The following is a 26,381-nucleotide window of genomic DNA, read 5'->3' on the forward strand; positions in this document are numbered from 1 at the left end:
GAGTCTGATGAATATAAAGGTATTGCCCAAATGAGAATCTGATGAATATAAAGGCCAAATGAGAATTTGGTCATTACCAATGTTTTTCCCTTACAACAGCCTGGTGAATATAGAGGTTTCTCCCTAATCAGAGCCTGGTGAATATAGAGGCCTCTCCCTAATCAGAGCCTGGTGATTATTAACATATTTCCTACTGGTGGGACTAGAGTGTATGTGGTGTTTTTTCATTTAGGCCTGTAGTCATCATCAGTGACAAGAACTTCTACCATTTGAAAAATATTGTATTTCTTTGTTTGAATGGAAGACCATGTTTGGTTGGGGGAAATTTTTCAGGAATATCATAGCATGAAATACTAACAGGAGATTACAGATTCTCAGGACTGTAGCTAGATGTCAGTCATATTTAGAGATTTATGATGATAACAGTGATACATAGCTGAATACAAGATGAAATGTTTGATACTTGAGGAGCTGTAAAGAAGGTGTTGGTGTATTTAGTTGCCATTGTTTCCTAGACTCTTCTCAGTGTACAGTGTCACCTGTTTCATACGGTTTATGCCTATCCAAGGCACCACCCTGCCATCTGACACAGGTGATAGTTCACCACCCGCTCATCTGACACAGGTGATTGTTCACCACCCTCCCATATGACACAGGTGATAGTTCACCACCCTCCCAACCATGGCCCATCACACCACCAACCCACCCACTCTGCCATGCTATCACACCACCAACCCTTCCACCATGTCATGCCATCACACCGCCCTCCCACCATGTCATGCCCTGACACCACCCACCATGCCATCACACCCACCCTCTGTCCGTGTCGTCACACCCCTGTCCTACCATCCCATGCCATCACATGAACCCTACCTCCATACCTCCACACCATTCTCCCATTATGCTATCAAACCCCATCCTACTATGCCATCACACCCCTGTCCCACCATGCCATGCCATTACACCAACACTCCCACCATGCCATGCCATTACACCCATCCTCCCTCCTTGCCATCTCATCACCCTCCTTCAATGTCATGATATCACATCACCATCCACCATGTCATACCTTCACTTCACCTTCCCACCATGCCATCACACCACCCTCCCACCATGCCATCACACCCACCCTCGCTCCATGCCATGCCATCACTCCCACCATGCCATCACACCGACCCTTCCTCCATACCATGCCATTACACCCACCATGCCATCACACCCACCCTCCCTCCATGCCATGCAATCACACCACCCTCCCACCATGCCATCACACCCCCCTCCCTCCATGCCATGCCATCATACCCTCCCTCCCACCATGCCATCACACACCCCCTCCCTCCATGCCATGCCATCACACACACCCTCCCACCATGCTGTGCTATCACCCTTCCATGTCACACAGTGGGGTTGGTCTGCTGTACTGTGGAGGTATGTGACAAATGTGGGTAAACCCTCCCCCACAGCGACAAGGCCAGAAGGCTATCTGGCTACAAACAGAGCCACTGAAAACATGAGACTTTGATACCCCATTATGACGAGGTATCAAAGTACCACACTATATGTTCATGTATCTGGCTACTGGGTAAGTCCAGTGTCCAGGTTTACTGCGCTGCGGCTGACAACCTTGTAGTCTCCTGTCAGTTGTCACTAAACACATGTATTGTACATGTAGTTCCTTTAAATGTTTAACAGAAAGTGAATCTTCTGAGCATTTCCAACTGTGATGGTAATGTAAAAGACATGATTTTGCCTAGTATATGTGTGCAGTGCATAGTGTGTCCAGCACAACACACCCAATCCACCTTCACCCAGACCCTTAAACAATTACCCATTCAGACCCTTGTGCAACCACCTTCACCCAGACCCTAAGTGTCCAATGCTTGCACTCATCCAGCCACCATCACCACCAACCCCATTCCCCTACATCTACTCCCATCTACATCTCCATTCAGTCTGGCTGCTGTGTAGGTTACTATGTGCACACTCATGCATGAGCCACGTGAATCTATCATCCGTCTGTTGGGCTCTGTAATCCTAAAAAGACAATGAGGATTGCCCTCCAGGTAGACAGCTACACAAGCAGATAAACTACATGGTTTTGTTGACAGAAACACAATTGTTCATTTGTGTCTATCGCGTTTTATACCTGAATATCATTTCATATTTGAATGTGAAAAGGTTTAGTGCCTGGCTGGGCGCTAGTGTTAAGAGGAGCCTCTGTTAACACAGAGCAGTTTGCTTGTGTCAGGGATTAGGTATTAGTTTCCTTTTGGAATAACCTTGTATTGACGCGTGTAATCATACTGTAGAGGTCTTTATTAATGTTTAGGACATGGGTTTAACTGTTGCTAACACAGGTGTCACTATCCACTTGTAGCTGTACACACACTGTAGATGACATAAGCAACATTAGATACCCCATGGGAGAGGGTGAGGCACTGCTGGAACATACCTGTGTTGCTTGTCATCTAAATTCATACAATGCAAATAATAAATTTCATGTATTAGGTGCACATATTCTCAAAACCTTAAATTACATAGCTTTCATTAAGGAACCAATGAAATCATGTTGATCTGCACAGTCAGCTTGCACCCATCCAGGTGCAACTGTGCAAATGTCACCTGCCATTTTTTAAAACAAGTGTTTTGTTATGGCTAATCATCCATGTGGTCAACTCAGGTGACGGGGATTGTCACCCTAGTCAGACCAGTCCAGCAGTGTTTAGTTTAGATCTGTGTAGTAAGACATCACTGACATTGAACTGCTGTACAACTAATATAGGAAATAAACAACGATGTTGAAAGGTAAGAGATATCACACAATTATGATAAAAATGATTAAATATGATTTAAAACCAATTGCATGTAATGGATTAGAAGGATGATGACTAAGCTGAATCATTTTTTTCCATGGCATGTATTTTTCACAAAAAATGTGATAGGCTAAACCGAAGAGTTTTAATGGCTAGGCTAAATCATTTTTTCCCATGACATGTATTTTTCACAAAAAATGTGTTGGGTTAAAGCAAAGAGTTTTGATGGTTTGCAGCATTTTTTATTGTGTTATACTACAGTATGATTTGAAATAGTACATATTTATCATAAAAATACCATTTTGTTTGAATTGAAAACCCAACTGTTGATAGTTACGTGGACTCAAGGCTTTTCATCAGCGTTCGATGTTATTGCATCCTCTGTTACCAGATCAAGATCTATGATGGTGTCATCAACAAAATCTGATAATAATTGTAATATATAAATCATGCAGCAATCTATTGTTTAATCCATGTTATCATTACATAGAATCAGCGTAGACATATGTCCGTCTGAATTTGTATTTAGAAAGCAGTTGATGTTTTATTCTAATATTTGTTTCTATGTTTGTGAAGTATTTTTGTAAAATTTAATGCCTATTGTTGTGATTCACGCAAGTAATGAGTTGAGCCCATTATCATTAAATCAATCTTTAAAGATATATCCTTAATTTCTGACTGCAAAATTGCCATAATTTGTCGATGTGTCAGTGGTTTATTTGGTTGGTGTCCTCAATGTTGGTTGGCAGAGGAAAACAGTGCATTATCGTAAACCATTTAGAATTGCAAACGGAAAATTAGAGACCTGTATGACATGATTATATACCTCTGAATGACTTAAATTAACCAGAGTACAGTATTTATTATTATTGCTACTTGCAGTTTTAAGCCATAGATCGTTTGCTGAAATTGTCATGGTAAAGCAGTTGAGTAAAGCAATAAACCTTTGATAGTTCCTCTTATATATACATGTCTAATTCTTCTGTGATGTACTATCTAGCTACCACTTTCTTCTAACTGTCAAGTGATCCTACTTATTTCTCTGTTACAGAGAAAGTCAAGTTGTCTGCTGGGAATAGGTTGTCCAAGGCTGAGAGCAGCCGACGCCACCAGTCGGAGGGCATCCCCCTGCACAGACCACAGAGTGTGAAGCAGGCAGACTCCAGAAGACTGTCACAGGATGCCACCAGGAGTAAGCTACATAATGGCCAGGACCAGTGTGAGGACAACACAGTGAAACGTGTTCATTTGAAACGGACTGAGTCTGGCTCAAAAGTCAGATTAAACGACCCCAAAGTTGAGATCCAATTCTCCACAGAGCAGCTGCGACAGACAGTGAGTCCGGGGGGCAAAAGGTCAGGAGACACTGAGGGATCCAACTCAGATAGAGCTGACAAGTCAAGAACGTCCTTTTCAGTCTCTAGAAGTGTGCCCAAAAAGACTGTCAAAACATCTTCTGGAGTAGAGGAAGAAGACTTTCTTGCCAAGATTAAAGCTAGGCTTAGTAGTCGAGAGAAAGAACACAGTCAGTCTGTATCCCAAGAGTCACAGACATGCAAAGGTGGTGTGAAGAACACTGACAAGGGATATACAGCGAACTCACATGTTAAGGACTGGAAGGGTAATCTCAGCACAACAACAGGTGTACCCGCAAACACCAAGAAGGTTAGTATAACAGGGAAAGGTGAATTGTTGACACCTTCGAGCACTGTTCAGTCAGAGACTTCTGATGTAAGGAAAGGCAAAAATCAGCCTGTGAAAGCTGGTAATTCTAATCTAATCATTGACAGAAGGAAGGAACCAACACTGAAATCAAGTTTGACGGTGAAACTGAACTCAGGAGCATCTCAGGGTTCAGATACAAAGGACAAAGTTAGCACCAGCAGGGGAACAGATACTAAGAAAAGAGTGCTGCCACATGTTGACAAACTCAAGTCCAAGGCTGGAAATATTTCAGTGAAGACTGACAGTGATCATAGAATTGTATTTGATAGACTTTCCCAGGGTAATGATGCCTTTAATACTGTACCCAGTAAACACAAGGGAAATATTCAGTTGAACCTTTCTGCTGTTTCTCCAGTTACATCTGTGTCTGTTAAGTCCATAGAGACTGAAGGTAGCACTCTGGCACATAAAGACAAGACAGGAGAAACAACAAGCCACTTTGTGAGTGTTTCTGCTTCTCTACCCGTCAGTGACAAGAGTGGTAGCAAGATCACTGAAAACTTGCTAACTACCTCATCCTTTGCCAATGAGAAGGATTCAGGCAGAGATCACAAGATCAATGCCTCAACAGATCAATGTGCCAAACAAACCAATGACTCAAACAATGTTGAGTGTTTTGTTGTGAAATCAGACAATTGTGCAGACAAGTATGTGTTTAAGGTTGACCTGAAACCTAGGTCAAAAGGGCTGAGTCGGTCCCATAGTGATGTTCTTCCACAAACTCGAAGTTGGTTTAAACAAACCAGTCAGGCAGACTACAGGCCTTTGAATAGAATTGAAAATAGGTCTGATATGGAAAAGGCCTTCATGGATATGCTAGACGATATTGACCATGCCAGCACAGCATCTGATACTAAACTGTCGGATGTAGAAGTCAGTGATGATGACAATGACCAAGTTACAAGCAAGTCCAGCAGTAAACAGACAATAGCAGACAGTGAGAGAGTTATGGCTACAGCGGTGGCTAGTGTTGACCAACATGTGGAGCAGAGTAAATCATGGATACTGTTGCGTAATGTCAAGGAAGACCTGAGTGCAATAAAGTTTATGGATGAGAACGACAACAGTGAGGTAAGTACCTCCTGATTCATGCAGACTGTATGGTAATGGTTATATATACCATCCGATTTCTACATAACATTTAATGCCAAGAGTGTTGACATATAGATACAAGGCAATCATCTGCACATTCTGTCATAAACCTTGCAGTTGTGACCATTAGCTGATGGGGGTCACCTAGACTATATATCTGTCATACATGTGAGCATGTTCTTCTGGGTCTAATGCCAGACACCTAGACCATGTGTCTATGATACTTGTGGACATGGTCTACTGGGTCTAATGCCAGACACCTAGACCATATGTCTGTCATACATGTGGACATGTTCTACTGGGTCTAATGCCAGACACCTAGACCATATGTCTGTCAAACATGTGGACATGTTCTACTGGGTCTAATGCCAGACACCTAGACCATATGTCTGTCATACATGTGGACATGTTCTACTGGGTCTAATGCCAGACACCTAGACCATGTGTCTATGATACTTGTGGACATGGTCTACTGGGTCTAATGCCAGACACCTAGACCATATGTCTGTCATACATGTGGACATGTTCCTGCTGTCACATGCCTTGATCAAATTGTATTTTAGATTGATTATTATGTTCAGTTTCGGGTAGTTCTTTTTTAAAAGATATTTAGATGTCAGTATTAAGAACAGCATGGTCTTATCAGCTATTTTCGTTGATATCTGAGGTGTAGATGCCATAGCATGAGACTGGTTAACTAGGGATTTTATGTGGGCATCTACAGGTCCACTGCTGTTACACAACAGCTACTCTCATAGACTCACTCAATAATTATCAGCAATGGCAGCTGATGGAATAAATGGAATAAATGTTGAGTCTGCTGGGTGTCACCACACTAGTGGCAGTGTGTGAGCAGAGGAGGAACTTTGGGGATAGCACCAGGGACTTATGAAGATTAATTAGAAAGTGATCAATAGTTGATCAAGTGGAAATGTTTGGAGCTGGGTGCTCAATATTATGAACAGAATAGTTAATACATTCTGATGTTTCCAAACAAGGTTAACACTCCACATGCAAACTGCAGCAGATAAATATACATACATCAGTCACACATGTTTGAGTTATAACTGTACTGATATTCTACATCCCTCACACCTCTCTGATCCTCTGTTGTGTAGCCTACTGCTCCTGTATGTGCCACACCCCTCTGACTGGGACAGTCCTCTATCTCATCTTAGTCTCTGCAATCATAAATCAACAGATATTTCAGTGTTGGAGAAATGTGACAGAGATAATTAGGCTGACATTGTTTTAGTGTGTGCTGTGTATGGGGTGTGCCAGGCTATGTGGGTTGTAGCTAGGGTTTGCCTTGTGACTATTGCCATGTACATAGCCCTGCTCGTGGTACTAGGTTTAGTTGAGTGTTGACATATCTGTTGCAGGTGGTGGAGGCTGCTGACAGAGGGCAGCATGGACAAATGACCAGTGGCCAGTCGACCATCTTAGGTAATTTAAACTACTGGGAATCAGACTGGATGCAGGGAAGCACTTCAGTCCAGACACATGTTGTAGTTGTTGATGTGTTGTAGGTCAAATCTTTAATTCTACTTTCTAATATTCAAATACTATAACATGTGAGACATACTGATCAACACTAGTATAATGTCAGAATTTTGGAATATCACCAACCCAGATAGGTGACAATATTTGTGACAGTTTCCTAAACTTTAGCTCCCCAACCCGAGCTGCTAGCATACACTTTGTGGACATGGTTTGCTCAACTGTTTCATAAAGATTACTATGGTGACAAGATACTTTGTTATTTCATATGTACTTGAACTTTATTAGGTTTCTTATCAAGAATCTCACCTGTGGTTTATTGCCTGTAACTTCCAACATGAAACAAATAGTGTTATCAATGATTTATGTGATGTCTGTGTGTTGCTTCAGGCTTGGGGAGGAGTCCAAGTACCATAGAGAAGGTAGCCTCACAATATGAAGAAAACAACAACGTCATGGAGAAGGTGACCATTAATGATGCAGAGTCTGACATGATGGAGAGTTGTGCTGGAGTAGTAGACACTGCTGGTGTGCCCAGTGAATCCAACAGCATGGAGCGGGTCAGCAGTGACAAAACTCACATTGGCAGCAACAACACTGTGAGTACTCACATTGGCAGCAACAACACTGTGAGTTCTCACATCGGCAGCAACAACACTGTGAGTGCCCACGGCAACAATGCAATAACCTACCAAGAAGATGATGATGGCACAGTGACGGTCCAGCAGGTGAGTCAGGATGACCACCAGGATAGAGTAGTGACTGTACGGTCCAAAATATTCCGTACTCGTAGCAATGCCCAGGCTGAGGAGCGGGACACTGTTGTAGAGACATTGTTCACATCGCCTGGTGGAACACAGCTGCAAGAGCGGGACGTCATCAAGACGAAGAAGAAGCTGACATCTCGAGGGTCCAACTACTTCCAGCGCAGTGTGCAGGTTACAAGACGTGTGCGGGACACAGCAGGTGGGGAGGTGGTGGAACAGGACATTTGTGTGGAGTCTGACAACAAGTCAGTGACCAAGGGGCAGTCATGGGGAGACAGAGTAATCACCAAGGTCATTCTGGACAAGCCAAGCCAGCTGCAGCCCATGATACAGGAAGCAGCAGAGGCACCAAAAAAATCCCATGCTACCATAGTACTGAGTAAGCTGAATGTGTCCAAGGCCAGCAGTGGGTATGGGAGTGTGTCTGGATCAGAGGAGGATGACCGAGAGGAAGTTGTGGACATCCAACAGGATAGACCTAAAGGTGAATAGTGAAGCATAAGCTGGTCAAGTAGCTCAGCAATCCAGGTCTTGGGGAACAGTTACGTGATGTACCAAGATTGTAGGGAAGACTTCCAGACTAGGGGACAGCCAGGTGATGTACCAAAATTGTATGGAAGGCGTCCAGACTGTAGGGGACAGCCAGGTGATGTACCAAAATTGTAGGGAAGGTGTCCAGACTGTAGGGGACAGCCAGGTGATGTGCCAAAATTGTAGTGAAGGCGTCCAGACTGTTTGGGACAGCTAGGGGTGGTATCCAGACTGTGAGTAACAGCCAGGGAAATATCCAGAATGTAGGGGACATTTTAGGGGATGGCTAGGGGAGGTATCCAGATTTCAGGACAGCAAGGTGAGATATTTCCTTAATATATCTCTGGAGCTGCCTGAAACTTAGGCTGCATCAAATACAGATTTGCTGTACCTGATTCAATACATGTTCATTGAATATTTCAGTAGAGGTCTTTGTGACACAGTTGTTTCATGATAACTGTAGGAGAAGGGTAGAATATTATTGTGACTTGTCTTGTATTGACAGGCATCCATGACTACATCTCCCGGGTAGAGTCATGTGATCTCCGCTCTGTGGTCCCAGCAGCGGAGGGAGGAAGAGAGAGCACTAGACGTATAGTGGTTAGAAAGAAACATGTTTTCCCTGGCTGGAGAGTTTGTACGCATGTTTCTGTGTTCCCACACCCTATCTAGCTGTGTTGTGTGCTGTTACACATTTAATGTTGTGCACTGTTTGACGACTCACCACTGTGTTTCAACCCTGCATGTTGAAGGTGTGACACAGGGACACCACAGCTTTCCTTACAAAAGTTCACTGATGCCATGTATTTTGTTTTACTGTGACAAGTCAGCCTATTGACAATGACAGTGATGGACTAAATTGTGTTCCAGAGCGTGCAGAAAAAGGCTTCCTAGAAAGCCAGACATGATTAATGGGGAAGGATGCAACTGTTTGACCAGTCAGTAGGAGACCTTCTTTGAATGCGGCATAACTGTCATTTGTTCCAACTTGCTTTAAATGAGGAAAAGGACTACATTGAGGCTTTATCTTTATTTGAGGCTCAGAAGTGATCATTAGCTCCATACCTTGCTTGGTGGGTAACAGAGGACCAGGAGATGGGATAGGTGTTCTTGCAGCTGTCATAAGTGTTCCTACAGCTGTGACAGGTGTTCCACCAGCTGGGATAGGTGTTCCGTCAGCTGTGATAGGTGCTCCGTCGGCCGTGATTGGTGTCCCTGCAGCTGGGATAGTTTTTTCTGCAGCTGTGTTAGGAGGCCCTGCAACTGTGATAGGTGTTCCGTCAGCAGTGATGTATGTTTATACAGTGTGATAGTTGTCCCTGCAGCTTTGATAGGTGTTCCATCAGCTGTGATAGGTGTTCCTGCAGTTGTGATAGGTGTTCTGGCAGCTGTGGTAGGTGGCCCTGCAGCTGAGATAGGTCTTCTGGCAGCTCTGATAGGTGTTTCTGCAGCTGTGATAGGTGCCCCTACAGCTGTAATACTGATAGGTGTTCCTGCAGCTGTGATACTGACCCTGCAGCTGTGATACTGACCCTGCAGTTATGATATTTGTACCTGCGGCTGTGATGGCACTCCAACTTTTGTTATAAGTGTTCCTGCTGCTATAACAGGTGTTCCTTTAGCTGTGATAGGTGTCTGTGTGTGATGAAGTTGTCAAGTGAAGTTTTACATGTGGACAGGTTTTGACAATTGAAGTGTTCATGTCATCTATCACTGGTATTATGCCTATATACCATTGCACTTATGAATAAAAGCATACGAGGCTGAAAGCATATGAGGTCACCAAATTTTATACTTTTTATTAGCACTAAAAACTTACCAGATTCTATGATGCCATACTCATCCAACTGGTAGAATCCAGTATTAAATTTTACCTATATGATGTGCAAGTTCAGCTGTTGGTTTGTTGTTTTCCACGGCCGACCACAATATTTCAGCTATAGGGTGCCGATCATTGAATAATTGACCAGACAATCCAGTGAATAACAGTGCTTAACTGCTTCATGCTGAGACTCTGTTCCAGCTTACTCATTCCATTCAGTAATTTTGTTTTGAAACTAATCTGTTCCATGAATATGTATATTATGTTATAAGTTGTTCACTGGTCATGAAGGGGACAGAGGTTGATGTAACCTTGATCTATGTTTAAAACATCGAGGGTACATCAAACCATGGAAAACATACTTACCTTACCGAACACCTCATAGTCAAGTTTGAACTGTTTGAAGCATGGGTATTGCATCATACACTTCAGTCAACCTGTGCAAATCAAACAATTCAAATCTTGCTTGTTGCGCTGTTGCAAGTGTATTGTCTTGCAGTGTAATTCCCCTTCTTAATAAGCGTACATTTGAATGTGAAGCAAATCTTTTCGTAGCCATCACTAGATTTTGCAGAAAAAAAATTTAGAGTTATCTCTTTTCGATCAATTTGCATTTGCAAAACATCGGTCATTTCCGTGCATCATGCGTGATTCAATGTTATTTGAGATAAACTAGTACTATCACAAAGTACCAAATGGGTTGCCTCTGGCAGGAGTTACACTGCAATATACCTTGCTTGTAAGCGGGGTACATTGAAAATAACAGAAAAGTGCTCAGCCAATCAGAAAATGACATTGATGTATGAGGTGGGATAACATGATATATATCACCTCACTAACAGATCAAAGTGTGAGAAGCTCATGTTTGGTGTTGGTATTGGAACCTAGTGTTCCCTCATCTAGCAGGTAAACCCATCTCACAGGTTCGTAAAGCCATCATGTACGCCACCACCTTCATATGGTTCAAGTATTGCTAAAACCAGCATCAGACTATATTACATTACACTCAACAAAACTGATATGGAAACAAATGCTTTGATTTTAGAAGTAAAGTGAGTGTGAGTTGTTGTACTGATGGAGTGCGTGTGACATGCAGGTTGTCCAGAGATCACCGTCCCTGTGAAAGATGTGGACGTGAGAGAGGGGGATGATGTGGTCCTGGAGTGCGCTGCCACAGCCGATCCTACACCTTCTGTCACCTGGTATCTGGGGTATCAGCAGATAGATAAGGACGATAATCGGTGTCACACAGACTTTGATGAAGCCAGTGGTACGGCCACCCTCACCATCAACAGTGCCCATACCACAGACAGTGGACAGTTTCGCTGTGTCTTCACCAATCAGTATGGAGAGGCTGAGACCAAGAACTCTGTCACAGTCAAAAGTGAGTTCATCTCGCCAGGACTCATCAATGTAGGCTTAGATATTGATGCCTGTATCAGTTTGTGTTGATTGTTAATGCAGATGTATGTTGGGTTGTCTTAGGATAGCATGTGTCTTATGGAACCTGTATCTGCTGCCAATGCATGAAGCTAAGCAAGACGTCACATATATCTTCCTGTAGTCCAGTTCCATGTCTGCTTTCCAGTTGTTTACATCCATCCTTCTCACTCCACTGTCCATCCACATAGCCCTCCCAGCCATTTCCTTCCTGCCATCTTCCATAATACCAGTACATTCCCTCAGTTATTACTGAATAGTCCATTATAGTCACCTGCATGATGTTGTGGGATTTCCAGAGAGACCTGACAAAGCTCCCGTGTTTTCCGTGTGTCTCCATGATGAGACCGTGATAGAAGGACACTCCATTACCTTGGCCTGCATGGTGGCAGACGCTGAGACCATTAGTTGGTACAAGGACGGATTTGCCCAACGCAACTCCTCAGACTTCAAGCAGAGCTATAACGGAGATGTAGCCCGTCTTGAGATAGGAGAAATCTTTCTGGATGATGTCGGGGAATATGCCTGTGTTGCTCGCAATGAGTTGGGGGAAGATCGCACAGCATGCCAAATAATGGTCACAGGTAGAACTTGATCACCTTCCACACTTTCATTGACTGTTGACTGTGACTGAATACTTTAGAATAAGAATGCTCTATATTTTGCAAATGGACTTTCAATAATTTGTTAATAAATACTGTAGAATATAAATCAGACTTATTTTTCAATTGGAATTTGAGTATGTCACCATACTTTTATTGAATACTTTATATCAAGATTTTTTAAAAAACAGACAATGATACATTGCATGACATGTATATGATATATTGCATGACACATACATTAACTTCCATATCAGGCATGTACAGGCATGCTGGTCTGTCATGTTAAAGAACACTTTCATCTACATTCCTTCAACTATTTCAGGCGTACCTACATGAATTATACTATCTTTGAAATATTCATGTTTTAAATTGTTATTTACCCTTCTTGCATCAAGATCTGGTGACGTGTTTATGACGTGCTATTTGCTGTCACATGTGACATGTGACTACTGGTTTCAGCGTGTGACTTGGAGACATCTGTTGTTCCCATGTTCCTCACAAAGTTCACCGAGACTGTCATCAAAGTCGGGGACAAGCTCATCCTGGAGTGTGATGTTATTGGGTCACCGGAACCAGACATCAGCTGGACCAAAGATGGTCACCCCCTGCGAGATGACTGCCCATATAACCAAATGTACGATGGACGAACAGCCAAACTGGAAATAGAGGATGTCACCTCTGATGATTCTGGGAGATATGACTGCATTGCTGGCAATGATGCTGGTCAGGTGTCGCTGGATGCAAGTGTCACAGTGCAGGGTAAGATTACCTATTCTACCATGACCTCAGTATATGCTGGACAGTGATTGGTCAGTCAAAGTCATTCAGAGGTATATAATCATGTTATATACCTCTAATGTTTTAACACAGTATGTATTTCTTAAAGCCTTAATAACACGGTTGTGGTAGAATGGAGATAAACATACTGTGTTGGAAAATCAGAGCGATATAACCAAATTATAATTGCTCCTAATTATTGATTTAAATCACTACACATTCCATTTTAAATCAGATTTAGAGATATTGTAATTTTGTTATATACCTCAACACAGTATGTTTTTCTCCTAATTAGGGATTTCTCCACAAGTAGGGATTTCAAACCATTCAGTTCATGCTTAGTATGACAGTTTACTCATGTTGTAGATGTCTGATCTCAGTGAGATCACACATATATTGTGTGACTATTTTAGTGAAGGACAAGTCTCCATCTGTGACTGTTCCGCTGAGTGATGTGTATAGTAAGGCAGGAGAGAGTATCGTCTTGACTTGCCACATCGTAGGCATCCCTCAGCCCAGCATCCAGTGGAGGAAGAATGGAATGATGATTGGGCACACAAAGGACTTTAAACAGAAGTATGATGGCAGCTGTGTGAAACTGGAGATCTGTGGGGTGTGTCACCAGGACAGTGGGCAGTATGAGTGTTTAGCCCACAATAAACTGGGAGAGACTTCAAGCAGGTGTTTACTGACAGTGAAAGGTGTGCGAATCATGCTGCCCTTTGGATATTTTTACAGGTCGATGCGTAGATTTCATGGAAGCACTAAATGTCTGAGGCTGTAAATACTTTGTGTTTTCCTCCTACGTTAAATAACATGCCATCGTACAACATGAATATTTTACAAAGATGCATAAATCATACCTACACACACACGCATTTACTGACTCAGTCATTAATTGTATATAACTTTACCCAAGCATGGACTCATGGAGGTACAAAAATATGGCTCAATAAACCACTGGATGCATTGCCTAAGTGACAACATAGATAGGAACCTTTTTGTTGTGATAGTTGTTTCTGTTTTCTTGCAGACATGGCAGCTGAGGAAGAATCATCTTCTCCACCGGCATCTACTGTAACCAGTTCTCTTATGACAAGATCTGTAACACCACCACAAACCATCACTGGTCCTCCCAGGTCTCCTTCTACCTCACAGCACAGTAGTCATACACCTGTGCACCTGTCATCTCCCACAGGCCCTACAGCTTCACACAACATCACCAACAGTTCTGTGGGACAGACATCTTCCAAGACATCTACCAACGTAGCATCACCCTTGGTCGCACCTTCTGCATTGCCAATACACATTGTTGGGAAGGCTCTCACAAGGTCAGCTTCCATGACCATCAGTACTGCAGTCTCATCTGCAAACCCTGTCATGGCTTCTGCATCATCTAAAGAGCCAGAGGACATTAGTGGGAATACTGTATCATCTCCCAGAATGTGTACACATTTAGTGTCAGCATCTACTTCTCTCACAAGATCAGGTTCCCAGAGATCTGTCACAGTGATTTCTTCTTCTCCAGAACCTTCTCCCTCCAGTTCATTGCCATCTCATGTTCTTGATAAAGCCATCACAAGGTCAGCCTCTCAGATCATTACATCATCCTCTCGGTGCACCTCATCACCACCACAGACCATTATTGGAAAAGCTCTGGAAACTCTAGCTGCCAAGTCACCTTCACGGCATCAGAAAGTTAGTAGATCAGTGTCCTCACCAACCAATACTCAAGTAGAAACATCTACGAAGCTGCCAACTGACCCTGTTGATGATCCTTCACAAATAAAGGGAAACATTCCAAGTACTCATTCCATCTCTGTTCCTGCAAGGTCCAGTCCTCTCAATACCATTGGTAAATTCCTGGCTATGTCTGCAGCGAAGGACTTACAACCATCATTCCCTATGTGGACTACACTAGATAGTCCTGCAGAAGGAGGCCCAGCACCAATCACACCAACACAGCAACAAGAAAGAAGCCACCCTCAGAAGGCTCCAACTCCATCCACTGCACACACTCAGCAACTGTCTAAAGTGCAGCAGCTACGTTTACAGTTCTTAGGTGACGCTGGTCAGGCCCAAACCAATAAAGTCAGCAGTGCACCAATCAGAAGATGGCATTCCCTTCCTCCACAAGACCTCAAGCCAGTCATTGTCAAGGTCAGTCTGTTTTTTCTTATACTTACAGGGGTGGAAATAACCCATTGCTTGACATCCAAGTCCACTGTTTTATTCTGCCAGGCAAGCAAATTTGCATGTGACGCTGTACCAGTGTCCAGTTGACTTTCCAATGTTACTTATGTTTCTTATTTTAAAAAAAATCAACAAGAAATTTGACTGGTATAGTGGAAGACTTATCAGGACAAGTGCAACTATACCGGAGTACTGTAGAAATTTCCACCCCTGACTTAGCATATGCAAACAATGAACTAGATGGATATGGTTGTTATAACACTTTGACTCTGACACATATAATGGTATTTGTTTACTCCTATACCAGGTCTGTAGTTTCCACATAACTCTCACACTCCGCTCCAACACTGCTTTGAAAACACTCCAATGTATAAGTTGGTCCAGTGGTTTGTAGGCGGCGGAAATATTTTACATTTGTCAGAGTACACAAAGTATATGATCTAGACTACCAGTTGACAATTTGTGGAAGCTGTGCTGGGTTAGGTCGCTATGTTTGTGTTTGAGATTAGGTGTCTGACTCTGGGAGTATAGGTTTAAATCCCAAATGGGCTTTGAGTGTTCAAGTACTAAAAAGAGTCCTAAACTGAGGAAGTGTAAGCCCAACACTGACATATGTTTCGTTTGACACCTGTCTCAATGGCATTGTGCATTCTTTACATGATGCTATTTGTGGGTTATGTGGAGATTATCAGTAAGATATGTACTTTTGTAGCATTAATCTATTATGTGAGTGTAAACAGAACAGAGTTCTGGAGACATGCCATTGCAGGTGGATCTATCACCACTAGTAAAGTGTGTATGTCTCAAAATCGGACCGATGGATTACAGTCTAACTCAAAAAACTAATAAACAAAACATAATCAATGAAACGCTGTTCATAATAAAAACATCATACCAACTCTGTGAGGCTCTTGAGGAACTTAACAAAAAAAAAAGTTGTTTAACAAACTATCATAAAAATATTAATTCAATTCACTATTTGTTTGAGGGAGGAGTGCAGAGAAAGGGACAACCAGGTGTGCGAGAAGGGATGGAGACAGCTCAGCACTGGTTAATGAATCAAAAAGTCTCTTGGCACTTGTGCAAGTGCTTCTTGAATGCCTGTCAATTCATCAGTCCGCTTTTGAGCCAAACACAAAATAAAGGGAGATAACCTGATAGTTACTGAAAGAGAAGGCAACATGTAGCCAACTGTACCAATCCTCTGCCACTGGAAGGAATTTTGAGAGAAATGTATGAGAAATGTACTTTAATCTGTGCTTTACTAAGAAAGAATAATCACAAACATAGCATGCGTTCATCATTGCTGTTTTGAATAGTTGCTTGTGATGTCATTAGTTATTGTAAACATTCTTATAGAGGGGTTTCACATGTTGTAAGAACTTTTCTCCACATCGTTTCACTAAGTTATATATAGTTTACTGAACTATATATGAAGACTCAGCACATAGTTGCAATTCATATGTTTGTTGTAAGTAGGCTTTTGGCTGTGTCATAATGATTTTGTAATGTAACATCCCATTTGTAGATGGACATCTAACTAGAATGTCTGTACAGATAAAACACAGATGATCCAAGCTATTGTTTTCAAACAAAATCTTCATGGAAAATCTAGTTTACCATTCATAAGCATTATAGATGGACTAGATAAGGGGCTGTGGAACTGGTGAAGTGTCAGGGGAAGTAAGTAAGATGATGTTGTGATATTGGAGAAGTGCGTGAGATGAGAAATGGTGACACAGAAGGTGGTAGGACAGGTGAGTGAAATGGTAGAACAGGTGAGTAAGCATATTGAAGTGAGCAAGGTGATTTGTGAAATGGTAGAGGTGGTTGAGATGGTAGAAGTGGGTGCGATGGTAGGAGAAGTGCTTGAGATGGTAGAAGTGGGTGAAATGGTAGAAGTGGGTGCGATAGTAGGAGTCTGTTAGATGGTTGAAGTGGGGGAATTGGTAGAAGTGGATGAGATGGTAGGAGAAGTGGGTGAGATGGTAGAAGAGGGCAAAATGGTAGAAATGGGTCAGATGGTAGGAGAAGTGGATGAGATGGTAGAAGTGGATGAAATGGTAGGTGAAATATATGATATGGTAGATGTTGATACAATTGGAGAAAATATGTGTAAAGTGGTAAAGGTGGGTGAAATAGTTGTTGAGGCGGTATGGACAGGTGTTACAGATAGTAGAAGGGATGAGTTTGATAAAGAAATGTTTAAAACTATGTGAAAAAGACAAACATGTTCCTATTGTGGATTAGTGAAATGGATAAGATCTGTTAGAACATGTTCCTACCCAGGCATGGTAAAGTGGATAAGATTAAAAAAGAACATGCTGATACGAGTTGACAGAAGTAGCCATACTGTGTCTGGCCATGTGATCTCAGACTGTCCAGCATCTGGACAACCTCCATCTAACTAACCATCATTCTCCGCACCTGGCCTGGGTGGTACAGACCCTGAACGGCTCATGGAACACTCATTCATCATACTCTGGTCAGCTGCACTACCCATATTTCATTAAACCACCTGATGTCCATATAAGGAATGTAGAAAGTTCACATTATAATATTTACCGATGTGGCATTGCTTGTTTAAGGATAATGTCACACATGTTATTTTTGAGACCTATATCTGTGCATGCTGTGCCCTCACCTGTGGAGTTGTTTTGGGGCATGCTGTAACACAGTGTAGATGAAGAGGGAGGAAGAACATGTGACCATGATATGTCAATTGTTATTTCATGTTTTCCTTGAGGATCTGTGAAGATTTTATCCTTCAGTGTTTATGCAGTCCATGCATCCAATAAAGTTGTTGCAGGTTGTCATGACTGCCTAAACAACATGAAGGGTTAAAGTATCTTTAGCATGTGATTAGCTTGAAAGATGTCTACACTCTGTTTGATGGTGATACTGATGGGAGGGTGATAGGGAAAGAGCTGGTGTAACCCTTCCTCTCAACTGTGTGTCCCATGGTGCTTGGATGTTGGAGTTTGCTAATGTAGCATACTGACAGAGGCACATGCCTCGCCCACATGATTACACCCAAACTTTTCCCTACCTGCCGAGCACTAGCTCCCTACAGCGCAGGGAGGCACGGGAGAGGGGTAGGGGAGAGGAGGGATGAGGTATGCTGCCTCCTACTGGCAGAGAGAGGGCTCTGGTTACGAGATGAGCTATATTTACATCTTGGCACTTCCAGCTGTATGTACCTCTGGTGGAAGGCATTCCCATACACAGAGCACATTATCATAATACAGTCTCACTGCTGTCTCCCCCACCCCTACACTCCCTCACTGTCTGTGTGTATGTGTGTGTGTGTATTTGGCACCAGATTCTCCTAGCCTCACTTTACCACTACTGCCCTCACCTACTGGAACTAATTTCCACACCCAGCTACAAGTTGACCAGGTGAGTGATGCTTTCATTAAGGGTTTGAGGGGGAAAAGTGGGTTTTCTGGGTGAAATCTGGGTATGGATGAGGGTCCGGCTTGTACATGGCGCTGGTCACACTGCTAATTACCTTCCATCTCTCTCTCACAAGGTTGCCTGACCTTTGAACAACCAGGAAGTGAAAGTAGCTATAGCATCTCTCCTTCCAAGGTCCCAGCCTTACTAAGCTCCTGTTTGTATCTTCATCACAACAACAGTGATTTTATAAAGTATTCATAAGCAAGAATATACATATAGTAATGTTGATATACATGGCTTCGACTGATGCTTCAGGTGGTGTTGCGTGTAAACAGTACTGCTACATGCCTGAATACCTGAATTCACAGAGGCTTATTCGGTACTGTGTATCTGCTATGGGTTAGGGAAGCTTCCCAGCTTCCCAGTATTTACAGGAGCAAAATGAAATGTTATTTGGCTGGCCTGCAGTACCCAGTGAATGTGTACTTTGAAAGGATCAACCATCTTGCAAGCCAGCTATCAAGACTCATGTAGTTCATTGAGATTTTGCACATTCTAGGAACAGATGTTTTCTTAGCCTCTTAATTGATCATTATGTATACCTAGAAACGTATTGATCCTTTATTGATTGACAGATGTTTGGAATTTCCCCTGTTCATAAATGCAACTTAAAAGAATATTTTACTTAAGACTAGTACTATCATGTATGATGAGTACTTTAACTGCTTAGAATGAGTAATGTCTTTCTCTTGCAGAACAGTTGAAACAGTCAGACAGCTCTTTGCTTAAAACTGTGAATGATGTGTGTGTGTGTGTGTGTGTGTGTGTGTGTGTGTGTGTGTGTGTGTGTGTGTGTGTGTGTGTGTGTGTGTGTGTGTGTGTGTGTGTGTGTGTGTGTGTTATCCTATAATATGTATAATCAATATAATATCCCATTATATGTATATTGAGGGTCATGTTATACCTCTCTACAAATAATGGAGGACTTTTTGTACCAGTCTATTTATGTAAATCCTATGTATAGAGTCATGTTATACCTCTCTACAAATAATGGAGGACTTTTTGTACCAGTCTATTTATGTAAATCCTATGTTTAGAGTCATGTTTTGATTCTCTATTTAAAATGATGGACATGTTATACCAGATGGATGACGAAGTCCTTGTACCACGGTACAGCAGATGGATGACATATAGACACGTGGTACTGTAGAGTCCTTGTACCACGGTACAGCAGATGGATGACAAAGTACTTGTGCCACGGTACAGCAGATAGATGACATATAGACACGTGGTACTGTAAAGTTCTTGTACCACCGTACAACAGATAGATGACATATAGACACGTGGTACTGTAAAGTTCTTGTACCACGGTACAGCAGATAGATGACATATAGACACATGGTACTGTAAAGTTCTTGTACCATGGTACAGCAGATAGATGACATATAGACACGTGGTACTGTAAAGTTCTTGTACCACGGTACAGCAGATAGATGACATATAGACACGTGGTACTGTAAAGTTCTTGTACCACCGTACAACAGATGGATGACATATAGACACGTGGTACTGTAAAGTTCTTGTACCACCGTACAGCAGATGGATGACGTATAGACACGTGGTACTGTAAAGTTCTTGTACCACCGTACAGCAGATAGATGACATATAGACACGTGGTACTGTAAACTTCTTGTACCACGGTACAGCAGATGGATGACATAGTCCTTGTACCACGGTACAGCAGATGGATGACATACAGACACGTGGTACTGTAAAGTTCTTGTACCACAGTACAGCAGATGGATGACATATAGACACATGATATGGGTTCTGTGTTTTTTCATTTACACCTTCTAATCTTCATCACAATTTATCAGAAGAAACCATATTGTTGGAGCTAATTCAGAAACTTAATAGTTTTTACAGACCATGTCAAGGCTAGCACTCACCTAATCCTTCAGACGTATGGTACAGTCATGCCCAAACACCCTTACCTTAAGAGCATCAATATTTCAGCTCATAGAAGTGTAACAGTCTTGATACGGTTGTTATAATAAAGACTTGTCCAGTCTTAGCCATCTGATTTGCCAAGTGTAGCAGCCTTAAAGTTTCTGAATCTCATGCTTGTATTTGAAGCACTGACCTGATCCGAGGTCACCAACACCTTGTCTGCTTAATCAAAGAAATTAACCCTCTCAACAAGCCCACAAGGTAAGGATGTCATATATGCCACACAAGACCACATAAAAACATACAGTACTGACCTGCAGTACATGTGTGACCTTGACCTGTGTGACTTTGACCTGTGTGACCCTGACCTGTGTGGTACGTCCACATCCCAACACACATACTTCTTAACATCAATAGTTAGCTGATAATTCTATATAGTATTGACTTGATCAGATTTTCATAATCTGTGCTTGTCAAATCTAGGCCATCTGGGCGAGCATCCAACAAAAACTTGCGAGTAGGGTTGTTGTGTAGATAATAACACAACTAACCAGCTTTGTGTAACGTTATGGATGATCTTACAAGGTTGGCATAGAATAACAAACCGTTTGATTCCAGTACCTGATATATATTACAGATCCACCTCAAGCCATGCTCTTAATGTTGCTGATGACAGAATATGAGCACACGTTGTCTGCCCAAAGGTCTGTACATTCTCCACAGACATGCAAGGGGTTCAAGTCCATGTTGTAATGGGTACATGATGTACACTGATTCCGTGTCAATTTTAAGCAAATTCTGCACCCTATTTGTCAATATTCTGCAAAATATTCTGCAAAACATTCTGCAAAACATTCTGCAGTTGAAACATTTAGAAAAAACAACAAAAACATTGAACAGACCTTCTTAGTTTTATTCTCAAACACAGATATAAAGTTAAGTCGACAGTACACATCACATCTTAAGTAAGTAAAGCACCCACACCTCTTTCCGTATTTGAGAATTAAACACTCACTGACAATCATTTCTCTCCTCTCATTCGTAACTTTGATGCTGACGAACAACTTCCGGTTTCATGCAAGTAACAATTGTATATTTAAACAAAATCTGAAATAATTTCAGTTTTCAAAATGAGCGATTTTGAGAACGTAATTGCAGTGTCAAATTCATGTAATATTATTTGAAAGATGCCCAAAACTTGCTTTATTGATAAAGTATCTGTAATCATGAAAATGTTGTCACAGTAAATATGTCAGTTGGTTTTATGTGTAACCGATCCTACTTTTGACATTAACTCTGCTTTTCATTTCAACTGTCAGTCAGTTTTCACTCAGTTTTTAAAATGTGCAAATTCCATGGCAGAAAAGTGGCAAATTCTGCATGGATTCTGCACAAAAATGTGTTTTCCATGGACCAGATTTTTTCTGCAGGGAAAGGTAAATTCCACAATTTTTTCTGCAACCGTGGAATCTCATATCCAGGAGGGACAGCTATTTGTAGTGAAGGACATGTCATACCTGTCTCTATCATGAGGGTCATGTTATACCTCTCTATATATAACGAGAACATGTTATTCCTCCTTTTATGTGAGGATCATGTTGTAACTCCTTATATATGAGGATCATATATAATAAGGTCATGTTATACTTCCTTATATATGAGGATCATGTTTTGTCCCCTTATAAATGAGGGTCAAGTTATACCTCCTTATATATAATGAGGTCATGTTATACCTTCTCATTTATGAGGGTCAAGCTATACTTCCTTACATATGAGGCTCATGTTATACCTCCTCATATATGATGGTCAAGTTTTAGCTCCTTACATATAATGAGGCCATGTTTTGCCTTCTTATATATGAGAGTAATGCTTTTACCACTTTGTATATGAGGGTCATGTTATACCTCATATACGAGGGTCATGTTATACCTCCTTATACATGAGGTGATGTTATACCTCCTTATATATAATGAGCGACTGCTTGTTGTAAGAGGCTACTAATGGAATCAGGTGGTCAGACTCACTGACTTGGTTGACACATGTCATCGGTTCCCAATTGCGCAGATCGATGCTCATGTTGTTGGTCATTGGATTGTCTGGTCCGGACTTGATTATTTACAGACTGCCGCCACATAGCTGGAATATTGCTGAGAGCGGCGTAAAACTAAACTCACTCACTCACTACATATAATGAGGCCATATTATACCTCCTTAAATATAAGGGTCATGTTTTACTTCCTTATATTTTCTACCACTCTCCATGTCTGATATTGGTCAAGTTATACCCCACCCTCTGTGTATGGTGATGGTCAAGTTATACCCCACCCTCTGTGTATGGTGATGGTCAAGTTATACCCCACCCTCTGTGTATGGTGATGGTCAAGTTATACCCCATCCTCTGTGTATGGTGATGGTCAAGTTATACCCTACCCTCTGTGTATGGTGATGGTCAAGTTATACCCCACCCTCCATGTCTGATATTGGTCAAGTTATACCCCACCCTCTGTGTATGGTGATGGTCAAGTTATACCCCACCCTCCATGTCTGATATTGGTCAAGTTATACCCCACCCTCTGTGTATGGTGATGGTCAAGTTGTACCCCACCCTCTATGTCTGATATAGGTCAAGTTATACCCCACCCTCTGTGTATGGTGATGGTCAAGTTATACCCCACCCTCTGTGTATGGTGATGGTCAAGTTGTACCCCACCCTCTATGTCTGATATTGGTCAAGTTATACCCCACCCTCTGTGTATGGTGATGGTCAAGTTATACCCCACCCTCTGTGTATGGTGATGGTCAAGTTATACCCACCCTCTGTGTATGGTGATGGTCAAGTTATACCCCACCCTCTATGTCTGATGATGGTCAAGTTGTACCCCACCCTCTATGTCTGGTGATGGTCAAGTTGTACCCCACCCTCTATGTCTGGTGATGGTCAAGTTGTACCCCACCCTCTATGTCTGGTGATGGTCAAGTTGTACCCCACCCTCTATGTCTGATGATGGTCAAGTTGTACCCCACCCTCTATGTCTGATGATGGTCAAGTTGTACCCCACCCTCTGTGTCTGGTGATGGTCAAGTTGTACCCCACCCTCTATGTCTGGTGATGGTCAAGTTATACCCCACCCTCTGTGTATGGTGATGGTCAAGTTATAAATAACTAAATATTGTCCTTGAGTAAATGACCATCCAGTTGATGGTCCATTAGGATTTCCTGGTGTACATGGCAAGAAGTAATGATATTGTCAGTGTCAGTTCCCTGAAAAAATGAAGAAATATCTAAATATCAGTTATATTAATGACCTGTGTTATCCAATACAATATAAGTGAACCATATGGGGCATTACTAAGCATCATTATCTCCTGAAAAGTACCTGTAAGATAGTAAACCTAGTATACTAAACCCATCCTCAAGCGATGGAAGTGGTTTGTTGAATAGGTAGGAAATGTTGTACTGAGATCTAGGGCTCCTTCAGCAAAGTGAACCTAGCACAATGACGTGTGTAATTCATTCCTACGACATACATTTGTTGCTTTATAGTACATGGTCTCAGGCAGAAGATACTAGTTGAAAGTTGTTGAGAGAAAACTTATTTCATTGGCAGTCTTCCCTGGCACCTGCAGATAATGTGTTAACCTATCATCAGTATCATCATCCTTATTAACCCTAATTAACTTATTTCTGCATTTGAAGTCATGCTGTGAGTGTATGGGTATTCTGAGGTCAAGGCAGTAGCACTGCCTTTGAGCTAGGTGTGAAGGTCATTACTTACTTACAGTCTCTGAAAAGCATCAGTAATGGCTACACCATGTGTGTGTGCTATCTGCTTGGCAGACACAAATGTGGCAGAGTTGTGCCTCACATTCTGTGGCTAGATAGCAAGAATGCACACAATAGGGTTAATGAGAAATGGCATGTAAAAATTATTGTCAAAGTCATCTGAATAACACTATAACTGCACCCCTCTGTTTGAGAGAGTCAGCAGCCCCAGACTGTTGTCTACCACTGTTTAGTAGAAGGACTTGTGTAGAAACATGATACTGTAGAGACCTCGTACCATGGTACACCAGATAGATGACATATAGTCACATGATACTGTAGAGTCCTTGTACCACGGTACAGCAGATGGATGACATATAGACACATGGTACTGTAAAGTTCTTGTACCACCGTACAGCAGATGGATGACAAAGTCCTTGTACCACGGTACAGCAGATAGATGACATATAGACACATGATACTGTAGAGTCCTTGTACCACTGTACAGCAGATGGATGACATATAGACACGTGGTACTGTAACGTTCTTGTACCACGTACAGCAGATGGATGACAGAGTCCTTGTACCACAGTACAGCAGATGGATGACATATAGACACATGATATGGGTTCTGTGTTTTTGTCATTTACACCTTCTAATCTTCATCACAATTTATCAGAAGAAACCATATTATTGGAGCTAATTCAGAAACTTAATAGTTTTTACAGACCATGTCAAGGCTAGCACTCACCTAATCCTTCAGACGTATGGTACAGTCATGCCCAAACACCCTTACCTTAAGAGCATCAATATTTCAGCTCATAGAAGTGAAACAGTCTCGATACGGTTGTTATAATAAAGACTTGTCCAATCTTGTATTTAAAGCACTGATCTGATCCGAGGTCACCAACACCTTGTCTGCTTAATCAAAGAAATTAACCCTCTCAACAAGCCCACAAGGTAAGGATGTCATATATGCCACACAAGACCACATAAAAACATACAGTACTGACCTGCAGTACATGTGTGACCTTGACCTGTGTGACCCTGACCTGTGTGGTACATCCACATCCCGACACACATACTTCTTAACATCAATAGTTAGCTAATAAGTCTATATAGTATTGACTTCAGATTTTCATCAGATTTTCATAATCTGTGCTTGTCAAATCTAGGCCATCTGGGCGAGCATCCAACAAAAACTTGCGAGTAGGGTTGTTGTGTAGATAATGACACAACTAACCAGCTTTGTGTAACGTTATGGATGATCTTACAAGGTTGGCATAGAATAACAAACCGTTTGATTCCAGTACCTGATATATATTACAGATCCACCTCAAGCCATGCTCTTAATGTTGCTGATGACAGAATATGAGCACACGTTGTCTGCCCAAAGGTCTGTACATTCTCCACAGACATGCAAGGGGTTCAAGTCCACGTTGTAATGGGTACATGATGTACACTGGCTGAACTTGATAGTTAAGACGTATTTGAGTGAGGCTGGACATTGGGGGTACACCTGCTGCACTTCTGGATGCTGTCAGCAGCAGCAGTATTTCAGGTGCTATTGGCTGCAGCAGTTTCCAAGGAAGCTCCAGGACCAGCAGCAATAGATACAATCATCCAGGAATGTGCATACTTGGAATGTCTGCCTACACCCATGCTGAATATTAGTACCTTCAACAATTCATAGCAAGAAACAATCAAGGAACTTGAAACATTTTTTGTAACATCTCACAAACCACAAGTGATTTAGAAGGTTTTCACAATTACATGGAACAAGAATGTCCAATTTAGCTGTGTTTCCATCCAATATGTCTACCATACCATCCTGCTAACATTAACTGACAAGTACAGACATGTGCCCTGCTACAGCCTACATGCAGAAATAGGAGACATTGTAAAAACTTGTCTGTTCATCCACCATATTGTTATGTAGCAGAAAATGAGGTATTGTTTGATGTTCTGGAGATCTATTGTCATGGATATAGTATGTAGGGATGT

General features: G+C 41.9%; 1 protein-coding gene across 6 annotated transcripts in view; it reads left to right on the plus strand.

Annotated features, from left to right (window-relative positions):
* The window catches only part of LOC137296232 (uncharacterized), a 113,697-nt gene that overhangs the window by 50,092 nt on the left and 37,224 nt on the right, over positions 1-26,381 (plus strand). For 4 of the 6 annotated variants that reach the window (XM_067828014.1, XM_067827972.1, XM_067827981.1 and 1 more), the window contains 8 exons: positions 3,865-5,609; positions 7,013-7,076; positions 7,521-8,381; positions 11,347-11,634; positions 11,990-12,274; positions 12,755-13,054; positions 13,486-13,773; positions 14,106-15,232. In XM_067828014.1, coding sequence (XP_067684115.1) covers positions 3,865-5,609; positions 7,013-7,076; positions 7,521-8,381; positions 11,347-11,634; positions 11,990-12,274; positions 12,755-13,054; positions 13,486-13,773; positions 14,106-15,232 — 4,958 coding nt within the window. The remainder of the gene's footprint in view (positions 1-3,864; positions 5,610-7,012; positions 7,077-7,520; positions 8,382-11,346; positions 11,635-11,989; positions 12,275-12,754; positions 13,055-13,485; positions 13,774-14,105; positions 15,233-26,381) is intronic. The other 2 variants (XM_067827997.1, XM_067827990.1) reach the window with 2 other exon arrangements.

This window comes from Haliotis asinina, chromosome 1 (genome assembly GCF_037392515.1).
Source record: "Haliotis asinina isolate JCU_RB_2024 chromosome 1, JCU_Hal_asi_v2, whole genome shotgun sequence".
NCBI lineage: Eukaryota > Metazoa > Mollusca > Gastropoda > Lepetellida > Haliotidae > Haliotis > Haliotis asinina.